This window comes from Podarcis cretensis, assembly GCF_951804945.1.
Source record: "Podarcis cretensis genome assembly, chromosome: 10".
In the NCBI taxonomy this organism is placed as follows: domain Eukaryota; kingdom Metazoa; phylum Chordata; class Lepidosauria; order Squamata; family Lacertidae; genus Podarcis; species Podarcis cretensis.
The window spans coordinates 70,789,769-70,813,142 of NC_137179.1; the positions used below are offsets into that span (position 1 = coordinate 70,789,769).

Genomic DNA, 23,374 nt, shown 5'->3' on the forward strand with positions numbered 1-23,374 from the left:
ATGAGTCTTAATTGCCAAACCAGGTATCTGCCCCCACAAACTACTCATTCCACAGAAGGAAAACTACCTATGCTTGGAGAAACACACACACACCCACCCAACCAACTCTGCCTCCTCTCACCAAATGCAGAACAGGCAAAACATTCCCAGTCCATCAAGTGGATCCCTAAAACTTGAATGGTTGGCTAGAAATCAATACATTGGTTTCCAGGTGCTTCACTCTGTTCTTTCCATTTCCACAAAGAATGCCTTTCAGAACACATAGAGCTCAGAGGTACTTTTCCTTAAAGAAGGAAAGCGGAAACCTAGCCAGATGGGCGGGGTATAAATAAAAAAATAATATGATATTATTCTAACTAGAGACCTTCAATTTACTTTCCAACAAGCCCAGTTCTCCACAAGGTGGTGGTGAGGTATAGATCCTAGCTTGAGAGAAAGGCATATATGTCAGATTTCACGAACTGATTGTGATAGCAAAATATCTCAGGGCAGCGCTCTTCTATTCAATCTTGGTCACACACAAGAGGGTACGGGGTGTTCTGTTGGTGGAAGCAACTGAACTTTCAAGCAGTGTGTGAATATATTCTCCAGCAGGAAAGATGCCACGGACCATAAACATTTAGTACAAAAGTAAGTAGAGAGAAGTGGTTGCCCAACCGGGTGCTTAAACATGAGATCCCCTGCAAGTTTGATGAAAAGGGTTAAACCATTTCAGAGGATGGCTTGAACCATATAACAAAAATCCTTACCTGATAAAGAACAACTGTCATTTAATAACAAGGGACTTCTACTTTCACCATTGACTGTGGGACTTCTAGATCTTTCATGAGATGGTGAATTAAACCTATCTACAGCTGTTGTGTTTTCTTCTTCCAGAGCTTGCTTCAACCAACGCTGGGGGGGAAAAAGAATATAATTAAACTCTAGTCTGTGGGTGCCAAGTGAGATCCATTACAATTATTGATTTAAATCATTTCCAGGCCATGTGCAATTTTTTAAAAAACTCACTAGTCTGTTTTACAAAATAATATAAGACATGACACAGCATAAACTTTTACGAGGGGATCAAAAAGTGGATTAAGTTGTTATTTAACAGGTCATGGAAAATAAGGTCTTTATTTAATGACCAAATGAATAGGTAACGGTAAAGGGACCCCTGACCGTTAGGTCCAGTCACGGACTCTGGGGTTGCGGCGCTCATCTCGCTTTATTGGCCGAGGGAGCCGGCGTACAGCTTCTGGGTCATGTGGCCAGCATGACTAAGCCGCTTCTGGCGAACCAGAGCAGCGCATGGAAATGCCGTTTACTTTCGCACCGGAGCGGTACCTATTTATCTACTTGCACTTTGACGTGCTTTCGAACTGCTAGGTTGGCAGGACAGAGCAACAGGAGCTCACCCCGTTGCAGGGATTCGAACCGCTAACCTTCTGATCGGCAAGCCCAAGGCTATGTGGTTTAACCCACAGTGCCACCCGCGTCCCTTCTAATGAATAGGTAGCACTATGCAAAAGCCTTTCACTAGTAGCCACCCGCCTTATCAAGATTTAAGAATTAGCTATTTGTCTTAATATCAAAAGGAGGAAAAACAAAAAGGAAACACTACCTTCTTGCAAGAGCCAATGTTTTCCACAGGTTCTTTTCTGCGCCTCTTTTCCGAAAGGAATGGCGATGTAAAACGAATATAGTGCTTAGGGGTAGTATATACATGTGGGCTGTAAGTGAGACCGGGCAAAGAATTCAGCTGTGTAGCCAAAACCTCAGGATCTGTCGTTATACGCAGGGGCCTTTCTGAAAGGCTGTCCGTCGGTTTTCCTGTCTTCTCGTTCTTCTCACTTAACCACTCACTCACCAAGTGCTAAACAGAAAAGGGAAAAGTCAACATAGCCCTTCTGCTGAAGGTAGTTATCAACTGTACATTAAGACCATGTTCAGTACTATGGGAGAGTGCAAATACTAAAGTAACTAATGAAGCTGTAACTGCAGATACAGATACACCGTTTATAGGTTCACTGGTAATCCAGGTAACTGACCACGTTTGCACAATCAGGTTAATGGCTTCTAAACAAGCAAGTTTGTAAGCCACTTTAAACCCATGGCTTTGCATCATAGCTTGTTTGAAAGCCATTAACCTTAATTCCTGATCGAATGGGGAAACTGGGCCTTCCTGGCTTGTTTCCCTGCTCACAGGAAGGAATTGTGAGCGGGTACACAGAGCTCATACGTATTTTGACTTATTAAACCAGAATTTAATTGTGTAGACATGGCTGCTGTGTCAAGGTAAAATATACTAGACGATAAGAGCTGATTTGCTGTCAAATCCTAGAAAGTGGTAAATTTGTGGTAAAATGCCACTGTTTAAAAGTTTTAGCCAGCGAGGCTGATGTCAGCTTTTTTTGCTAATGCTACTGAGAAACAACCTGCAGTCTTAAACTAAGTGATGTGTGTACTACAAGCATCAGCAATCCTTTTTAATTTACTCGTTCCTAAGTTTCTCTGTCTAAATGCATGCAGGGTGTTCTTGTACAATAGGCCTTCCCTTATGTTTTTTTCTAACAGGTGTCACCATTTTTACCACACACAAGCCCTGCCATTCTTTGCTCACTGAGGTAGCAACCTAAAGCACACTCTTAATTCAGTGAGACTTATTTCTGTGTAAATGTGAACAGGATTGGACTGTTTAAGCCAGATCAAGCAGCCTGTCCTCTCTTGAAGTTCCAATCAATTTCCTTATCTTAAGAAAAGTTTGAATTTAAAAATGGGAGTTTCCTGGAGCTGTTCAGGTGGCAGCAGTGACCAGGAATAGACCACCCTTTCCATTTATCCAGTTACTCAAGCCTTGTTAATATCCACACTGGGCTACTGTGACATGCTCTCTGTATGTAGCTGCTGTTGTAAACATCAGAAACATATTTCCCGGTTGTTACTCCAGGCTCTAGAACTCTCTCCTCGAGAAGCCTGCCTATTTCTCTCTGGTCTTCTGATGAAAGCCCCCTCTTAATTCAGAGGGCCTCTGGGGCTATGGCAGAATCCTTACCTATTATTTACTGGTAATATTGCATTATTTAATATTGCTGTGTTGTTGTGCTGCATTCACTTCATTTAACAGTTTGGTATTTTGTTTTGGGGTATTTTACAGAAAGGCAGGCTAAAAATAAAAATATTACAAACAATAAATCTACAGCTGGTGGCATGCACACAAAAGAATATGCCCGGCCATTATAGGGAATGGGAGACATACCTCACAAATTTGTGTCCAACCCTTCCCATCCTTCTGGTCAAGGAATGTGAGCTGCAAGGAATGTGTTCCCTGAATGAATTGAGAAGGGAGAGGCTGGACTGGGATATAGGCTTCCCGGAATGCTCAGGTATGCTGAACATCCATGCATATGTACCACAGAGGAAGAGGGAAACCAGAAACCCCTCCATAGATGCTCTGCATGCACTGAACTGGAGCAATCCCGCAGTTAAAAGATGGCCACAAACTTTCATTTCCCTTTTTAGGCTTTTGTTTCTACTTAGTGGAAAAGAAGTGCTGAAAAACAATGACTACTGCACTGGCTCCATTTCTGTGACACCTAGATCACTATTTCCTTCCAAGCTAGCAGCAACTGAAAGCAAACCCAACCCAAGAAAACTACTGACTGTTAACAATGCCATGGCCTACGGTTTCACAGAAAAAGCCTAACATGAACTCTTTCAATATCTTCACAGGGAGGCCTATGCTGTGTTTTCTCCCTCTCAGTGGAAGGCAAACTCCAGACCTAGGAGTCCTCACAGGAGATGCATCCTATAGGACAAAATAAGAGATGTCAACTGTTCCTGCTTCCAGACAGACACTCAAATCATGACGTAGGCCCCTTAAGGTGCAATAATTCAGTGTTGTGATCCTCCCTACCCTGAAAGTCATTGCATTCACTTCTCCTAGATAGGAGGGTAACTCCTGGGCGGTATGAGGAATTACGGAGACCGTTTAGCCTTCCCTTCATTTTCTGACTTCAAAAATTTAGCCAGCATTCCCTACCCAAAATCACTGGAGATGGAGGAGTAGTCTCACCACCCAGAGGTCTTCACTTATGTTTCTTGGGCCTTTGTGCAGACCTACCTTAACATATTTTGTTGCTTTTTTGAGGTCTTTCCAATGTCTTGCACCTCTCCCTATTTACCCATCTCGTGATGGCATTCTGGTGTCTTGGATGGGGGGTGGGGGCCCCCCTCCTGTTAACAGGGGCCCCTGATCCTTACCCAAGGTTTCCTACCAGAGACTCAGTCTCATCTTTTGACCTTTAAAGCCCTTCACGGCCTAGGACCCTCGTACCTACGTGAGCGCCTCTCCCGGTATGCCCCACGGAGAGCCTCAAGGTCCATAAATAGCAACACCCTAGTGGTCCCGGGCCCTAAGGAAGTTAGATTGGCTTCAACCAGAGCCAGGGCCTTTTTAACTCTGGCTCCGGCCTGGTGGAATGCTCTGCCTCCTGAGACCAGGGCCCTGCAGGATCTGATTTCTTTCCGCAGGGCCTGTAAGACAGAGTTGTTCCGCCTGGCCTTTGGCTTGGAGCCAATTTGATTCCCTCCCTCCCCCTCTCTCTTTTTTTTCCTTTTCCTTCTCCTCCTGCGATGAGGCTACATTTTAATATTTTAATGTTCCATTATTTTAATGTTGTATTTTATTTTTGTTTTTAAGTTGTAATCATTCATCTTGTTTTTATTATTGTTTGTAAGCCGCTCTGAGCCTGGCCTTGGCTGGGGAGGGCGGGGTATAAATAAAAAAAAATTATTATTATTATTATTATTATTATTATTATCTTCTGCCTTCTAGTATCCAGGTTCCTCCCTATTTTTCCTAGGGGAAGTGAGTGTACAAGAGGAAGAAAGCACGCTTGCCTTCTTTAAATAACGCATCTCAGAACCATACAAGTTCTTCTTGTGGTACCCCTGCATTACTGCACTTGCTCAAACAAGAAACCACTGCCACTCCCGCCTCCTCCTCATCCCAAAACAGAGCTGATAACCAGTATATTCCTGCTTAAATGCTGCCCTGAGCTGCTTTGCAAAGAACATCACAGCAGACATTTAATACACAAATGAAAGTATCAGTTCAAGCTTAGAAATACACTTACCTTTTTTGTTTTAGGATATTTAGTAGGGCATTTGTTAAGTGCTGGGGGTTCTGGTTCAGGAACTATTTCAGGGACAGTTGTCTCAGTTTCAGGCTCAGCTGAAAGTGCAGTGTTTTCAGGCTCATTGTGCTGTGAACTAACTTCCACATCAGGAGAGGATGGTTGAATATCTGAACACATGCTAACAGTTCTGTGCCTTCTCCGCTGCTGTCCGATATGAGTTCTGCTCCGAGAGAAACTTTTTCTCTGTTTTGTCCTATTGACTTTGGCAGGGGTTGGCTTAGCGGCAGTTTCCTCTTTTGCTGGTTCCTTGTAAAATGCATGAAACACCAACGTCAGATAAACTGCATACCTTGTACAGCTAGAAAGAATAACCGCTATGTAATTTTTCCAATAGTAAGTACATATTCGAAAGTGATTTTTAATGTGATTTCCCCCTATCCCAAAATATTCATTTTCAGCAATGGATGAGGCAACTTTGGTATCACATAATGACAGTCTTCTTTTAACAATATGCACATTGTTCCAAGTACCATTTCAGAAATCTGGAGTTTTATAAGGGATTTTGAAGGCACTCTTTTGGGTCAACACAACGCCTTGATGATGTGAAAGAAAGTTGCTCAGTAACTTACAGCAGCAAAGTGTTGCCCAAACATAAACACATAACAGAAAAGCTTAATCTTTCAAGTCAGCTTAAACTTAATAAAGTTATATGTCACTACCTGTACAAATTCTGTTTCGTTGATGATCTGCGTTTCCTTGCATTCAGGTTTAATTTCAGTTTTAGCTGTACTAATTCTTTCCAAAGCCTGCTCTCTTCTTTTTTCTCTTTTTTCTAGCCTGGCAAAAGCTTGAAGAATGGCTTCCATTTTCCGTTCTTCTCTGGTCTGAAGAATTAAGCAACATTAATTTTTAAGCAATGTATGCTGAAGATAAAATAAAAGTACATAAAACTTAGCCATGTTCCAACTGTTTCTGCACAACGGCCAAAACAAGTTACAGGATCAGCACTATCATTATATACCAGCTTATATACTGATGTTTGACATGCAGGCACGGCACTGTGGTTTTTTTTAACTTGGAGCAAAAGAAAACAAATTAGGTACACACCTGCCAATAAACAGCTATGTATTAGTGCAAGCACCATATTTACTCATAAATTTCAGTCAATTCCTTATACGGTACAGAAAGAAGAATATTAACTAGTATTAAAATACAATAAGCTTATTAATGTTTTTAACAGAATAAGATGTAATGAAAGTATATGATGTACATTTTCTGTGCACGTCTATATGAAAATGCTGTTTTAAAACTATATTGCACCCAATTTTAAATCAGTATATTGCTATCTTCCCGTTTGAACCTGTGTTGAATGAAAAAAGCATCTTTCCATGATTTTTTAAAAAATACACTATTTTATAAACACCTATTTATAATTTACAGCTAACAAAGTGTAATTTTGCTCCTCGTCAAATTCTGCTGAGTGTATCAGAGCCTGCACAGACAAACAACATTAATCTGTGATGGTGGGATACTGGGGTTTAGACTTCTTAAGAGCATGAGAAATGCATTCATTTAAACCTGCTAAAGCAACATTTTCACATGTTAGTAAGGCATAAGGTGCCCAGTCAAAATGCCAACTTCTGTTCCTCAAAATGGTAAAAAGTAATGCATGATGATAAGGAGCATTTTAGTTCACTGGCTGTTCTCTACTCATGTGTAAAAATAAATTTTGTTCCAGAAAACCTTATCATCCCAATTTCTATTTAAGTGCCATCTAATATGACAAAGCATTCCAATTTTTTATCCATTATATTGACTTTACCATTTTTTTTTTAGTAGTCTTAAGAATGAACAATATTATTCACACTATTATTTGATTATGTAAGCCAGGGGACCTCCAACAGGCACTTTATGCATCACCAATAACTCACCAGATCCCTGCATTCATGGATCCAATTTTAATGAGTCTTTGCTCTTAACTTATCACTCTTTCATCACTCTTTCATAAGACAACAAAGTGAAGGGAAGGGAAAAATGAAAGTAAATCATCGCTGAACTACCAGGGATCTTTCAAGTGATGAGAAGCAGTGGCATATGTTCCTGGGACAGATGGCATCACACTACAAGGAATCAAACAAAATTTCCACTGTAACTAGGGACCACACACAGGAACAGGCCCCGTGCGCCTTCAACAGAGCCTCAGGAGTGTGTGTCAAAACACGTTACTTCAGCAATATTTCTATGTGGTTTTATACCGATAGAATTGCAAAGATCTCCACCAAGATCGGTGGGATCTGTACCTGCTAAGAAAGGTCTTAAAAGTTCCAGGAAGCAGTTCTTACACGTCACTGCATGAAGCCGAGGAAGTATCAGCTTCAGGTACAAAAGTTGCCTTAACATTTTTGTTTCTTTGTCCTAGCAAGCTAGGAAGTGTTGTGTGTTCCCATCTCACTTTGATATTTATCAGCAAGTACCTTCCAATTGCTCTTCTTAATAGTCAAGGCAGCTAAGCTACGCAGCTGGCACACCTAGCTACAGGGAGAAGAACTAGCCAAGGCTGCTCTATTTCTCTAGACTAGAGAGACAGGTCACAACTTAAGATAACAGAGTTTACCTACTACCTCACAGTGTTTGCATTCTCGCATTCTGCAGTCAGGGCTCCCATTTCTCCAGTGGTGAAGGGTTCTGTTTCATCACTTTGTTACAAGGTTATGCTGTGCCCTTTAGGGCTCCCAATTCATTTCCAGATAATAGATGCATTATATAAAGGTAGTATAACTAGAAATTGTGTGTCATGCTTGGTGGTAACATGATTTTCATAGCTTTTCAGCAATAAAGGTGGAAGACCTCCTAACTTACTCCCCTTAAATTGCATCTGGCCTATTCATAATACCACTCCCCCATATAAGACCAAAAATTTCATCACAGAACATGATCCCTCTTCACCCTTATACAGGTGAAAATGATTAACTGGAACTTGGTGGAACATTAAAAAAACGGGTTATAGCATGTATTATCTTCTGTTGCACAAAGCAGTTGAAGACCCAAGATTTGCCTACTGTTTTTAATCCTTGTGCTACTGAAACATAGAGAAAATAGGCTTCTTTCATCACAAGTTTTTCTTAGCACCAGTATTTTTCCTTATGACAAGGAATCCTTTAAATATTAATGGTATATTAAAAGATAACTCAGAAGCTAGAACTTCTAGAAAAGGTAGTATATGAATCAATTTAACATGATCAAGATACAGCATAAAATAAATGCTGATGCCACAGGTGAATATAACATCCTAGTATAGGCAGTATGAACTTTCATCAGAAACATGGCACTACCCTGCAATCAGATGCCATGCACTCTGGTCATAAGAATAGTGGAATAATGAAAGACCCACATAACACCCAGCAGCGTTCACACTTTTGCAATTCCTATTAACGTCCCTTCGTATATTACAAGCCTCTCTTTCCAGAGACCTAAAAAATGAGGCCTCCTCACTCAAGGAAACTGCCAACAGAACAGAAACATCTTTAAATTATCAAACTACAGTGGTGCCCCGCAAGACGAATGCCTCGCTAGACGGAAAACCCGCTAGACGAAAGGGTTTTCCGTTTTGGAGGCGCTTCGCAAAACGAATTTCCCTATGGGCTTGCTTCTCAAGACGAAATGTCTTGCGCGTTTTTCCGACTTCCCCCTCCCTTTTTCTAAGCCGCTTATCCGCTAAGATGATAAGCCGCTAAAAGCCGCTAAGCCGCTAATAGCGCTAATCCGCTAAGCCGTCAATGGGCTTGCTTCGCAAGACGAAAAAACCGCTAGACAAAGAGAATCGCGGAACGGATTCTTTTCGTCTTGCGAGGCACCACTGTACTAGTTTGTGTGCTAGCTCAAAACTGTTGTGCAAGTGACTTTGGTGATTGGTAATAACCACCCTCACCCATATATATTCCTACACAAACTTAACTGACAGATCTTTAAAGCTGATGCAGTAGAGGGATCTTTTACACACATGTGGTGGTTGTGTAAACACGCCCAAGAATATTGGGAGATGGTCTATGAGATAAAAAAGATCTTCAAATTTACATTCCACCCAAAACCTGAAGCCTTCTTATTGGCTATAATTGGCGAAGACATACCAATGAAGGCACGTAATCTATTGTGTTATGCAACAGCAGCCAGAATAGTATATGCTAGAAATTGGAAAGAGGAATTCCTACGAAAGAACAACGGCTGCATAAATTGACAGAATTTGCAGAATTAGAAAACATGACACCCAAAATAAGGAACCAGAACAACAAACAGACTAGGGGCAAGTGAGAAGGCTTTGGGGAGTATTTAAAAAGATATGATACCAAAATCAAATTCCAAGTAGCGGCAACCTTATGAGCAACAGCTAACTACAACCAAGGAATGAAAGAGGAAGGGGTAAAGTAACTGATAGGCAGAAAAAACAAGGTATATCTAGAATGCATTGGAGTGTTAGGTTGGGAAGTCTGTACAGAAACACTGTATGACAGGAAAACATGATGTGTATCAGAAAAAAGGAAAAACATTAAAAATTAAAATTATAGCTGATGCAGTTAATTATTTCCCTGAGCAGAAGCAAGATTACCAAAGGAAGATTTACCAAATGAAAATGTTTTATGGATGCTATCCCAGCAGCAGCACAGCTCTTGCCCCTCCCTGCATCGCTCTGAGGAAGGAAAGGGGAGGCGTTGTTCCTCAGAGCAAGGCATTCTGGGAGCAGTGGCCTGAGATAATGGGATGGCTAGACATGTAACCAATTACAGCATGTGATCATGTAGAAAAGTGGCAGCATGTAGTCATTCTCCTAGGCCCCTTTCCCAGAGTGCCACCTGCCAAGGAGGAACACCCGACCTCAGAGTGGGGAACAGAGGTGTGCTGTCTCCACATTAGTAGCAGCAAAACAATGAAATTAAGGGAAGGGGGGGGATAAGAGGTGCATCAGCAGCTCACTTTGTGCTAATTCTGTGAACAGTTATGTCTTCCTCCAAACTTTCTCAACTGCTCAGTCGACCCTCACATTTCATTACGTCAGGATTCTTCCATTTTCCTGACCCCTTCTGATGTTCCTGTGCCCCTGCTTGAAGTTCCATATTTGAAAATTAAATAAGGCAACATGAATCATAGAATCATAGAGTTGGAAGAGACCACAAGGGCCATCGAGTCCAACCCCCTGCCAAGCAGGAAACACCATCAGAGCACTCCTGGCATATGGTTGTCAAGCCTCTGCTTAAAGACCTCCAAAGAAGGAGACTCCACCACACTCCTTGGCAGCAAATTCCACTGTCGAACAGCTCTTACGATCAGGAAGTTCTTCCTAATGTTTAGGTGGAATCTTCTTTCTTGTGGTTTGGAATGCATACAGCATTGCATGCATTTCTTTGTAGTTTGGAATGCATACAGCATTGTAAGTATGTTTGTGTACTTTTTATTAAGGGCAAGGTATCTTTGTTAAATCTACACAGAGGAGGGACCCCCCCACCCCCCCCAATCTTCAGACATCTACTCAACTTGGCTGATCACTTACGGAAAATACTGGGATTTTATCTTATCTCAAGGTAGAGAAAGTTCATTCTCTGATCTGCAACAAGACTTCAGCAGCGCAAAATCAAGAATATGTAAACTCCCAAGAAAGCGCACGCAAGCACGCAAACACACACACACACACACACACACACAGCCCTTTTTCAGAAAGTAACACTCAAGCCAAAAATAGAAACACACAGACTCAAGTTTTAGATATTGTTAGCATGTATCAGGAGCAGATTTCAAATATTCTCAAACACTAAACACCTAAGAGAGGCGGCAACGATTAGCATGGGAAGAGCAGCTGTCACCAATCTGTAGTGACAGCTTTAAGCAGCTACTAGCTTCCCAACTTACCATCTTCCTTTTCCTTTCTGCAATCTGCTCCTCTGATTCCATTTCTACTTCATTGCTAATAGGAGTTTTTTCTTCTATATCATCAATAAAATCTGGCTCCTGAAAGATGGAAATGACTGCTTTACAGAAGCTCTACTACTACTGCTGCTATAACCGAGGGAACTCCAAATACTATATGATACTTATGCTGCAATTCTATACTCACTTACCTGGGAGCAAGTCCTACTGAATTCAGTGGGGCTTACTTCTGTGTAGACATGTATATAGAATTGTACCATAAAAAGCCTCGCATAACCACTGCAAAAGCAGCCAACCAATTAGCCATAGTAACATGCAAAAGCAACGATTCAAACTTTCATACATCTAGAAATAAATATCCAGTGACCAAAGCATCTTTTTTTGCCAACTAAAGAAATGACCAAATATGTTTTAGTACTAATTTGTATGAAGACATGCAAGCTAGTACAGTCAGACAAGTGTCCTGAATCTGTCAGCTGTTTTAACAATAAAAAAGAAACTAGGATTTAATGTAGGCAGTTTTGCCTCCAAAATTGGCCTGACAATCTCTGTTTGGGTTACTTCTAGAACATCACCTCAAAGTTAATAATATATATGCAACTTTGCTAATCCACTATTAATCTAGGTTTTTTAAAATATTTGTTCCTTTACAGTACAATCCCATACTTGTCTACTCAGAAGTAAAGTCCCACTGAAACCAGTAGGGCTTACTCCCAAGTGTGTCTAAGACTGCATGCCTAGTATGTGCATAAAATTGCCTACTGAAAAATTTCTATTTTATCACAGAGCAGTCAATAATACTAGCTGCTTGATCCATTAAAAAAGTTTTTAAGTACTTGATGTGATGAATCGTACCCTCAAAAGCAGGTTTTCAGACACGTAAAGCCAATTTTCACAACTACTAGATGTTTTAAGGGTGCAGAAAATGATTACAAATACAAGATACTCCTGACGGGAATATTACTTGGGGCACAGATGACCACTCTTCATTACAATTCTGTGATTGAGGTACCAGGCTTCCCCAAAGTTGAAAATATCTGAGTGCAACTCCCCCCCCCCCCAAAAAAAAGTACAACTGCCAAAACACAATTTCATTTTGCTGTGTTATGCTGTGGAATTCTGACCATTTCAGTAGCAGTGCACATTGTGGGTTGAAACACCTTCCCCTCTTACCTCCCACTTTTAATCACTTTCTACAGTATTTTAATCAGTAGCATTTAAAAGAAAGGCAAGAGGATTTCAGGTGTCTTGGGAGATGGTGCGCTGATCTGCATGGCTCCCAATAGCTCCCTTTATGTTCCCCTTTAGTCTATCTCAGATTGGGGGTGGAATGGAGGGAGAAAAAATATGTTAAAACAGAAACTAAATCTCTCATGTCCCACTAGGCATATGACTTAAAAAGAAAACTAACTGTGATGGAGAGTCAGTGGATCTTACCCTAGAATGATTTTCCTGGCATGCACATAGTCTCCCAAGGATTTTGTTGTTTTCAACGGGTTTGATGGAATATAAAAACCAATCTAAACTTTTTTTAAAACAAAGGTGGGACACTGAATATCTCTGACAGCCGCCACAGAATAGCTAGTATACCCATGTGGCAAGAGAACGGCTCCTATTCAATAGTTATGTGCAGATATGCCCTAAGCAAAACAATGGTAACTCGACTCTGCAGATCAGTATCTGTAAGGAATCATTGCTGTGCCTTGCGAGGAAAATGGAAAAGCAACAAGCACAACTAATGATCGCTTCGAATTCATCTAATCCTCAACCTACACATCATGCTCCTGTTCCATTCCTTAGGTGGAACTGAATTTTCAGCCATGTCCGAGGAAAGAAACAATACTGTGTAAACAACCCCTCCTGCATTTGCCAATCCAACAAATAAATGCTTTGTAAGGATATATATTTTTTTTAAAAAAGTTAACATCCTATGACCTATATGACAAAAACAATGTCACTTCTTTTCAACAGCTGCTTGTATCATGAGGGGGGAACTTGTGGACTTCTAGATGTTACTGCACTATGATTCCCACCATCCCTAACCACTGGCTGTGTAGGCTGAGGCTCATGGGAGTTGGAGTCCATCATTTGGAGGGGCCACAGTTCCCTACCTTTGTGCTATATCTGAACTATGAAATATAAATGCTATCAGCCTACAAACCCTGGTAAGATCCTGGATCCCAAGGCACAGCATGATGTTCTTACATTTGTGATCTGCCAAAGTATTCTGATGCTGTTCAACAAGTTAATTTTTAAAAATTCAAGATGAGGTACCTTCTACAAAGCCATCCAATTAATATAACCCCACCCCCATGCCCCAAGCCAGCAGTTCCTTGAAGGTCTGGGAGTTTTATATTTGCATACGGCGTCTTGGCCCACAAAATCTGTGCTCTTGGGAGTTGCCCCAACCACCACCCTGAAGGAAATGGGAAGCTTCAGAGTCATGTGTTTAATTTTAAATATGCTGGAATACCTGATTATTTGAGATTGATAGCCTAAGGGGAGAAAGCTTTCTCTGTCTGTTGTCTGGAAACTTTGTTTTGGTGGCTGCTCCTTCACAATCCAAGGTGATGTTCTGGTTTTGAGTCTCCTTTTCTTTTGAAGCATCTCTCTCTTTTCTGCCCTTTTTTCTTCTAGTATCATATCCAGTATTTATGTTTTCTGTAGGTTCAGAGCCTCGCTTAAGTACTGGGCATTCCGGATTTTCTTTCAAACAAGCACAGTCCACTTTGTATTTGCTTAAAAAAAAAAAAAGAAATATGGAAAAACTTTGTAAAAAGCATTTGCACAGTACGGCTTTCTATGTAGCCCGATCCTCTGTAGGCTTACTCTGAATTAAACTCCGCAATGTTCGGTGGAAAGATAATCTTACCAGCACCATTCATAACTAGTACATGTGCTAGTTACATGTACATGTCTGATCCTGAAATTCTAATGTGATATGAATCACAGCAACGTCAGATTCTCTGTTAAACTGTGGGGTTTAAGACCACTGCATTTTAATGGCATCCTATTATTGTAATCTTTAAAAATGTAAATGAATGGAGACCACTTGATTAACAATAACAAAGCAATTTCATATCTGACAACTCAGCTCTAATATTTGGTGCCCAACCTGACTTACCAATTTCCGTAATCAAAATCAAATGCAATAGTTATTTCTGTTCCCTTTGGAATGTTTTGGATGGAGTAGATATAAAGATGAATGGTTCCATCTTCAATGGCATGTCTAACCTAAACACAGAAAAATAACATATTTAAACAGTTTTTAATATATTTGGAAACAAAAATTGTAGATTTGTTCCACCGAGGTACTTTAATCAGTTACTGTTTCTTTGGTAAAGGCCTCTGTTCAGAAACACTCAACTGCAATAGTAATCATTAATATCAACTTATGTAAGTTATAAAGATATATATAGCCCATTCCATTGCTTACAGACAAATTTACAGTATTCCAATAAATTTCTTTAGACTTTACACATGAATCTAGGAAAACAGTTTTCTGGATATAGTGGGATGTTGCAAAAATCATGTATCACTTTAAAGTGGTTGCCTTCTGTATCCTAGTGCAGAGATCAAAAGAGCATATTTTGTCCCACATATGCAAAATCTGTCCAAGTCAGGTCCTTTAAGTTAAAAAATTAAAAACAGACATTCTGTTTCCACATCCTTACCAATACAATTACGTGGAAGCATAATATATGAGGATTTCAACTAAGTAATATGTATTCCTCTTTTAGACTTAATTGGAGAATCCTGAAAATAGCACCTTTGGAAATATTTATAACACTTTACGATTACAAAGGCATACTGTGAAATGACAGCAACTGTCCTTGCCTTCATTTTAAACTAGCAACACTAACGTTCTGGAACTTTATGTTGAATATATTCACTGAATTTTTTTAATTTATTGAGCCGCTATTTCATTACCAGAAAATATGTATACACAGTCAAATTGTATTCTGCCACCCTCAGCAAAAGATTTACTATGAAATATTTTAAAACTTGCAAGCCTACCTCAGCATTGGGTGTACATGAACGTCTGATAAACCGAGCTTCATTCCCAAAGGTTCTTGCATCTACACACATTTCTAGCCCGTGGAATTTAGAATAGAATAGAACAAACGGGTATGGCCTAAAGGAGTTAAAAAAACCAGCAAAGACATATCACCACTATTGCATTAAACGCATATAAAATTAGTTTTTCAAACATTTGGAAAACTCTGAAAAAATAGGGAAATACGTTTCTATGAGCTGGATTGAGCTAACTGTCAACAATAGCGAATTCCCATAAAAGGACTTCTCCCACTCTTGTCACCCTGCCGCACCCCTAAAATTGGGCTGGGGTTTGTGGGAAGCCCCAGAACAGCGTATATGAGGAGGAAAAGAGAGACTTTTCCACTGGGAAAGCAGAAATGCTTCCGCTGATAAAATGTTTGCAATAGCACAATGTTGAATTTCTCCTCTGTTTCAAGATGTTAGCTGATCCTTTCTCCCTCTTTGACTGCAATCCTATGCAGATTTGAAGTAAGTCCTAATGAACAAAGAAGGACGTCCTTCTGAGTAAACAAGCTTCATTTCCAGCTGGTAGAAACAAATATTATTGCATCAGGTACACAAATTGCTTTTTAGATCCACTATGCAGCTACAAGGATTTCCCATAATTAAAATTGTCATGATGTTGCCTTGATCTTAAAGCTGGCTTGATCTTTTAATTAAATGTTCTTAAAATAGTGACCCTATTTAGCCACGCTGTACTGAGTGCAATAAGAATCCCAAACTTTCAGAAATTTCCTGGTCATCATCCAAGATATAATCAGACGCCCAGAAGTAGAGAGAGGGTATTTGATGGGGACAATTCATTTCCTTGGCAAGGTCTATTAGAGAATATTAATGGCACAAGCTTGCTTTCACAATAACTCAAATTGCCATATTTAGGATTATTCTTTTTTCTCTTAGGTCAGACTGGCTGTTAACCCTTGGTGGGATCTTTCTTTTTCTTTTCAGATTTCCTGTGAATATTTGAATACCTCATCTGGAACTGTTTTTACTGAATTGTTTCCTTTTCCTGCAGGTACTTATGATGCTAGGTAGATTGCTGGCTTGTGCTCTTTATTTGTAAAAGGTAAAGGTAAGATAAAGGACCCCGGACAATTAAGTCCAGTCAAAGTTGACTATGGGGTGCAGTGCTCATCTTGCTTTCAGGCCGAGGGAGCCAGTGTTTGTCCACAAACAGCTTTCCGGGTCATGTGGCCAGCATGACTGCTTCTGGTGCATCAGAATGCAGTGATGGAAGCCAGAGCATACGGAAATGTTGTTTACTTTCCTGCCACAGCAGTACCTATTTATCTACTTGCACTGGCATGCTTTCGAACTGCTAGGTTGGCAGGAGCTGGGACAGAGCAATGAGAGCTCACTCCATTGCAGGGATTCAAACCGCCAACCTTCTGACTGGCAAGACCAAGAGGCTTGGTGGTTTAGACCACAGCACCATCCACGTCCTGCATCTTTATTTGTACAGTGGTGCCTCGCAAGACGAAATTAATCCGTTCCGTGAGTCTCTTCGTCTTGCGGTTTTTTCGTCTTGCGAAGCACGGCTATTAGCGGCTATTAACGGCTTAGCGGCTTTAAGAAAAAGGAAACGTCTTGCGAAGCAAGCCCATAGGGAAATTCGTCTTGCGGAACGACTAAAAAAACGGAAAAACTCTTTCGTCTAGCGAGTTTTTTGTCTTGCGAGGCATTCGTCTTGCGGGGCACCACTGTAGCAGACTATCAACTTGATGAGGAAGGCCAATATGGTAAAGACAGAAACACTTTAGAGGAAGAGCCAAAGTAGATAGAGTCAGAGATTTTAAAGGAGGCAGTTTTGGAGCTCTGTTTAGCTTTTACGTCCCCACTTTTAGCCGTTAAGCTTTCAAACATTACATTTCCACTACGACATTGTTTTATACAGGTAAATCTTAGGCAAGGAAAGAAAACCACTATTATAGAGCATCCTAAATGTGTGTGGCCTTGTAAAGGAGGAAGCATCAAGCCACTTCCCATTGGACAAGGGAAGAAAGCTTTGTGTATTCCTACGTACTTGAATGCTAGATACAGGAAGATGTACCTGTTTAAATAGACAAAAAGCAATGTAACATGCTGAGACTGTAGGCAAATACAAAGACATATGTGCTTCCCCATCAAGGGCTTTTCTAAGTGTATGAGACCCACAAGGGAACTGTGTTAATCCCTGTGAGGATCACTGCCAGCTCATGCAATATGGCACACTAGGGGGCAGTGAGGGTCCCTGATGCCAATTCTTATTCTCTGAAGTAACCTTTCCTTCCTATCTTGTTCAGTGTTAAAGCGCAGCATTAACTAGGCAATTACTCAAGTTTCTTCTGAACAGTCATTATCATCTTGAAAGGGGAGAGATATATGGCAAAAGACAAGGGGATTATGTAAGGGTACCAGGCAAAAAGAAGAAGAATGAATGAAGTAAACTGAAAGAGGAGGGCTCAGAAGATGGCAGCCAGCTGAAGTCTAATGACAAAGAGCTGAAGTGAGAAACACGGAAAAGACTGGGTGAGGCAAAACTGTGCTGTGAAGGGCCTGTCACAACACTGGGGCAACACTGTCAAAGGGATGGACTAACTCTGCAATCCTATGTCAGACAACTCAGAAGGAAGCCCCACTGAGTTAAATGGAGCCTACTGCCAAGGCAGTATGTACAGGATAGCAGCCCAAGTGAACCATCTTAGCTGCTGAATATTCAAAAGTGGATTGAGATGTGAAGTAATGAAAGACCAGAAGGTGCAGTTGCATTCTCAGGGCAATAAAGATGCAAGATTTGACAGAAGCTGAGAGAAAAACAAAAGAATAACTGTAGGATCATAGGTAATTAAAGCTAGATTTTAAAGAAAAGTACCTCTTAAAGAAATATCCATTAGCTTCAAATTGTTCTCTCAGCATGAACTTTCCTCGATATTCAATAATAAGTGCATCTGGAGGCAAGTCTTTGGCAGCTTTTAGGATTTTCTTATTTTTTTGAATATAGCTCTAGAAGAAGAAAAGAAAAATGTAAGAAATCTAATTAAGCTGATTGCATTAGTGCTATTAAGAAACCAGATTATAACATTCAACTTTAAGGAGCAACTTGGTAATTTTAATGATATTCTTTCTTTTTAAAAGCTAATTGACTTTATTCCTATCATAAAATTCAGTATTATATTTATGTAGACATTTTACATTTTGGGGAAAACAACGACACCACAGTATCTAAAAAATGAGAACCAATACAAGTCTTTCAAAGTATATTAGGGAACCCCTTCCTCAAAAGATGTTTCAAACCCTCTGGTTAAAAAGGCTAGAAACTGGTGTGCGCAAGTAATGACAACACACGAAATATGCAGTCTTTTCTCTAATCTGCTGGCAAGAGCAGAAGGACAGATGCCAAGTAAAAGGCATTTTGATGAAAATGTCAACATGCTGATTTCTAGGAAAAGGAAACTTCTGGTGCATTTCAATAGCCTCAGGTGGGAATACACCTTTCTAAGCAAAATCTTACTGTACTCTTGACACAACAACTAAGGAACTCACACCTCTTGTAATTGTGTCACTTCTGAGCAAAAGAGAATTGGCCTATATCTAGGCGAAGGTCTCTGCAAGCAGGGACATTCCTCCAAGGAGTGCGTCACGTGCGCCATGCTGATGCTAGAGGGAAAGAAGCAAAGATGCTTCTTATTACAAGATCTGAGAATGTAACTTTTCCTTTATGCTTAGTCTCTCTCTAACAACATTAATTTATCAAACAGCTTGCAGATTCCTTCCATAGACTGCATGACAGGCGGCTGATGGTGCCATTTTGTAGTCTACTCTCTCTTGCAACTTAGTGACAAATTATTTGCTCAGGGTTTGGGGGAAATATGACATTTTCAAGGTGGATTAACCTAACATCTAGGTGGTACAAAAGGCAACAGCCTCTGCTAGGGACAGGAACTTTCTAGTCAGTTCTTAAGCGGCTGCCATTGATAAACCACAAGCACACAATGAATGGAACAACTATACATTATTAGGTGATGTGACTATCTCCATGTTTGCCATTGATCAAACAATGCACTTTTTCAGCGTACTGGTATAGCATACGGAGTACAAAGTATACAAAGTGCCTCCTTATTTGCCAGTATGTGTAAAGAATGGGGTGCTGGAAAAATGGAAATGTTGGGATATTTACAGTACCTAACAGATTATAGTAGTTTACATTTTACTTTTTGTTTATACTGGAAATAATTGTCCTTGTTAATATTGTAGTTAAATTAGATGATGCACTTTTCTTTATAAGGATTTAATGGCCAGATGTGTACTGATAATCAGAACAACAGAGGATTTAGAAATTGCTTCCTTGGGCTAAAAGTTCAGTAAAGGCAGTAAAGCGCCAATTTGTATCATTTTAAAGTATTAATATTCTCTCTGAATGGAAGTTGTAATGATATATCAAAGGGGTATTTTACTTTAAGAAATTAGTATTTGTACTTGAACATTTTTCTATAATACCTAGATGTTTAAAAGACAGAGACTGTGTTCCCTTTTGTTTTAAAAGATGTGTACAAAAAATTAAGAATAGGGTAAACAGTTTCTACATTTTATTTTTACTAAGAGTCAAACTGGATCTTCCAAGACCACACAAGATGATTTGGCTAATTGCGTTACCAAGAGTAAACATTTTATCAAAGAGGAAATGGAAGCTGTTCAAATTGAGTCAGATCTATGGACACTGTTCTGTTATTTTCCTGTACACATCATTAAACCCATTTTTCTGAATAAAGAAGTGGACTGCCCAGGACACCAAGGAATATAACCCTACTTATTAGTTGGCATGTTTGACTAAATAACCTTAACTACCTTTCCATAATAAGTAACAGGATTTTTCATCAAAAGTTAACTTGTGGGCAGTTTTTCTCTTTTCATAAACGTAATTTGTTCCATTCTGTAACTGGCAAATTTGATACATAAAAGCACATTTTGGAAGAAATATGCTTTTGCCTTCATTACTTACTTAAAATTTTGGTTGAAGTGACAGTAACTGTACTGCATCAGAATACAGGTGTAAAGTTCCACTGGAGTTAACAGTGGAGGAGAGGAGAGTAAAAATTTGAAGTTGAGGCAACTACAATCATTAAACTGCTTCCCAAGACATAAAAATACAAAAATGCATAGCAAAGCTACCCACTAGGTAAAAAGGTAAAGGGACCCCTGACCATTAGGTCTAGTCGTGACCGACTCTGGGGTTGCGGTGCTCATCTTGCTTTACTGGCCGAGGGAGCCAGCTTCCAGGTCATGTGGCCAGCATGACTAAGCCGCTTCTGGCGAACCAGAGCAGTGCACGGAAACGCTGTTTACCTTCCCGCCGGAGCGGTACCTATTTATCTACTTGCACTTTGACGTGCTTTTGAACTGCTAGGTTGGCAGGAGCTGGGACCGAGCAACGGGGGGATTCGAACCGCCGACCTTCTGATCAGCAAGTCCTAGGCTCTGTGGTTTAACCCACAGTGCCACCCGTGTCCCTCTATCCACTAGGTAACAGCAACCAAAAGAGTCTATTTTCTCCTATTTACATTTAAATTGTTAATAATGTTAAGGGAAGCCATGTCCATGTATCTAACAGCAGCCCTAAAAGCTGGCACTGAATCAAATACTGTCTGGACTTCCTCCCGGCACAAAGCAGCTCATTCCAGAACCATCTTAGTATTGTATAGCTACATACTGATCAGCATCCTGAACTGTAAATGTGTATCTTAGTGCTTTTTGGGTATCCCCCTTTCTACTAACCACAGTCCAGCCTATTCAGCAAGGTCCCCTAACCCTCTGGAGAAGCTTTTGTGGGGAAGCTGGCAATGGAAGGGATGGGTTTTAGCTGGCATTGCAGCTGTTCTACGGGTAGACTTGAGTAATTTAGATTATCACAAATTGCTAACATTGTTTAAAAAATAAATTTTAACAGGAAAGCTGAAAATATACATCTGCAGTAGTGATCTGACAATTAAATTCAAAATGTTGAAAATTGATGGTCATAACCGGTAACCTGGTCCTCATTAACTGTTGAGTAATTCAGAATGTAAAAATCAATAAACAAGGAGGTTTTCCTGTACTAAAAATACAGGAGATGTGGTATCAACATATTGAACTATGTTTCTGCTTAGAGAAATGGAAAACCTGAGTGCTATGTTGTTATTATAAAAGACTGGTGTTGCGTTGAATGTATTTTCACTTACCTCTACTGGAGGTTTGAAGACTGAGTTGCTGGTGATCACTTCTTTTTTGTCATCTCCGTTTCCTAATCTCAAAGCTATTCTTTCTGCCTCTCTTTGAACACCTTCGCTGTACTGGTTGTTGTTTGCTTCTTCATAACGATCCATCCATGCCTTGATTTTAGTTTCCCATCCAAAGTTGGAACTCTCAGAAGGATCAATCTCTGGAGCTGAGCCCTAAACCGCAGTTAAGATATATACAATTAGACAAGATGTCTGGTATGAAACTAAAACTCTGCAGCCAAATAATTAGCTAATCAATTTGTAAACTGATCAAATGTGTAAAAAAATCATAGTAACAGTCCCCCCACCAACAGCTTTAACAGGCCATTGTTTGTTTAATTGCTAAAGGCGTGGATGAAGAGGATTGTTTTTGTCTGGCACTTAAAGACATGTAATGATGGCAGCAAGTAAGCCTCTCTGGGGAGAGCATTCCACAGTTTGAGAGCCACCACAGGAAAGGCCCTTTCTCTTGCTGCCACTGTCCGAACCTCTTGGGGAGTTGGGCCTCGGATGAGAAGTGTAGGGTACAATTAAGATGGATAGAACAGACACATAACTCCTGAATGTTGAGTTCAGTATGCATCTGTATGAAGAAATTAGCTATTTAAATCCCCATGCTACTCAGTTAAGGAACAGCAAGTCAGCTTATAATGCTTAGTGGCTAATTTGACACTAGACACCCATTACTAAACTGAAAACAAAGCTGACTGCCTTAGTTTCACTTGCCACCTGCACCATGGTGAGCATTCTGTTGCCTTCTGGATGCACTGGCCAGCATGGGATTGTGTTGAACTATTTTATGGTGGGTCCCAGGGGATAGATTCCTTGGATACTGACTTCTCTCGGTGTTCTATTGTCACTCGAGGCAGTTTAACATCAACAGAAAACTGCTGGGAGAGGTTGATAGGAGATAAGAGTGCAATGCCATTAGTATTTGGCTAGCGCTTAACTTTAATTCTCCTTTTCACCTAGTCCTAGGCTGTGGACATGAATTGCATTCAAAGTCAGTAAAGGACTGGATGATGGCAAACAGACTGACATTTAATCCAGGCAAAACAGAGGTGCTCCAGATCAGTTAAGAATGTCAATCTAGGAATAGGAGTTTAATGCTTACTGCATGGGGGATCACTCCTCGAAAAGTCAAATTCACAATCTGGGAGCGCTCCTGGGTTCCACTTTGAGCATGGACGTCCAAGTGACAGTGGCAACCAGGAATGCTTCTGCTCAGTTTATGCTGGTACATCAGCAGTGTCCATTCTAGAAAACCAAGTATGGCCATGGTGAAACATGCCTTCCTTGCATCACATTTGCTCTGCTGTAATAATGATGTCCAAGAGCGTTCAGAAACTGCAGCTGATCCAGAATGTGGTGGCCAAATTGTTGACTGGTACTAGGTATCAGAGACATGCAACTACTTTGTTAATAGCCTCGAATTTGTTTCTGGGCCCAATTGAATGTGTGGGAATAACCTTTAAAGTCCTTTACTGTTTAGGATGAGGATACTATCATGCCTAGACAAGACATGGAGTCTTCTGGAGGACAAACCAGGTATCCCACAGGTCAACGACCCCAAGAATCAGACAGGGCCCCCTGAGCACTTCAGTACTCAAATTTCATTCTTTGGAAGGCCCACTTTCTACTGGGCTTTGCTGCAAGATGAAAACCTTCATTTTTAAAGAAAGCATTTTGTCTATACTATACAAAGCTGCCTGAAGCTCATTAGTATGCTTTTTAGCTATCTTCTGGATATTCTGCTGCTGTAACTGTGTTGTAGATCTTTGGGATATTTGTTGTTATTTTATTTGCCGCTTGCTTTTATACAGTTTTTATTATGGTTTTAGTGCTTTCATGAATCACCACTTTGAGCATTACTTTTTGAAAGGCAGGAATTGTGAACCAGCCTCTTCTGAATCCCCTATAATAATGGACAAAATGGATGACAAATTTATGGTTCATTGTTCGAAACCAAACAGCAGCAAGAATTTAGCACAAGTTTTACCTTTACTCTTGAAGACTTCCTAGAACCTTCGCGAAAAGCCTGTAATA

General features: G+C 40.3%; 1 protein-coding gene across 11 annotated transcripts in view; it reads right to left on the minus strand.

Annotated features, from left to right (window-relative positions):
* The window catches only part of KMT2E (lysine methyltransferase 2E (inactive)), a 59,917-nt gene that overhangs the window by 8,356 nt on the left and 28,187 nt on the right, over nt 1–23,374 (minus strand). For 8 of the 11 annotated variants that reach the window (XM_079993529.1, XM_079993520.1, XM_079993527.1 and 5 more), the window contains 12 exons: nt 23,328–23,366; nt 21,290–21,502; nt 17,947–18,077; nt 15,054–15,171; nt 14,161–14,270; nt 13,510–13,774; nt 11,019–11,117; nt 5,840–6,004; nt 5,118–5,426; nt 3,239–3,307; nt 1,604–1,855; nt 750–894 (listed from right to left, as the gene is read on the minus strand). In XM_079993529.1, the coding sequence (XP_079849655.1) occupies nt 750–894; nt 1,604–1,855; nt 3,239–3,307; nt 5,118–5,426; nt 5,840–6,004; nt 11,019–11,117; nt 13,510–13,774; nt 14,161–14,270; nt 15,054–15,171; nt 17,947–18,077; nt 21,290–21,502; nt 23,328–23,366 (1,915 nt within the window). Of the gene's footprint in view, nt 1–749; nt 895–1,603; nt 1,856–3,238; nt 3,308–5,117; nt 5,427–5,839; nt 6,005–11,018; nt 11,118–13,509; nt 13,775–14,160; nt 14,271–15,053; nt 15,172–17,946; nt 18,078–18,619; nt 18,732–21,289; nt 21,503–23,327; nt 23,367–23,374 lie in introns of those variants that run through there. The other 3 variants (XM_079993522.1, XM_079993521.1, XM_079993530.1) reach the window with 3 other exon arrangements.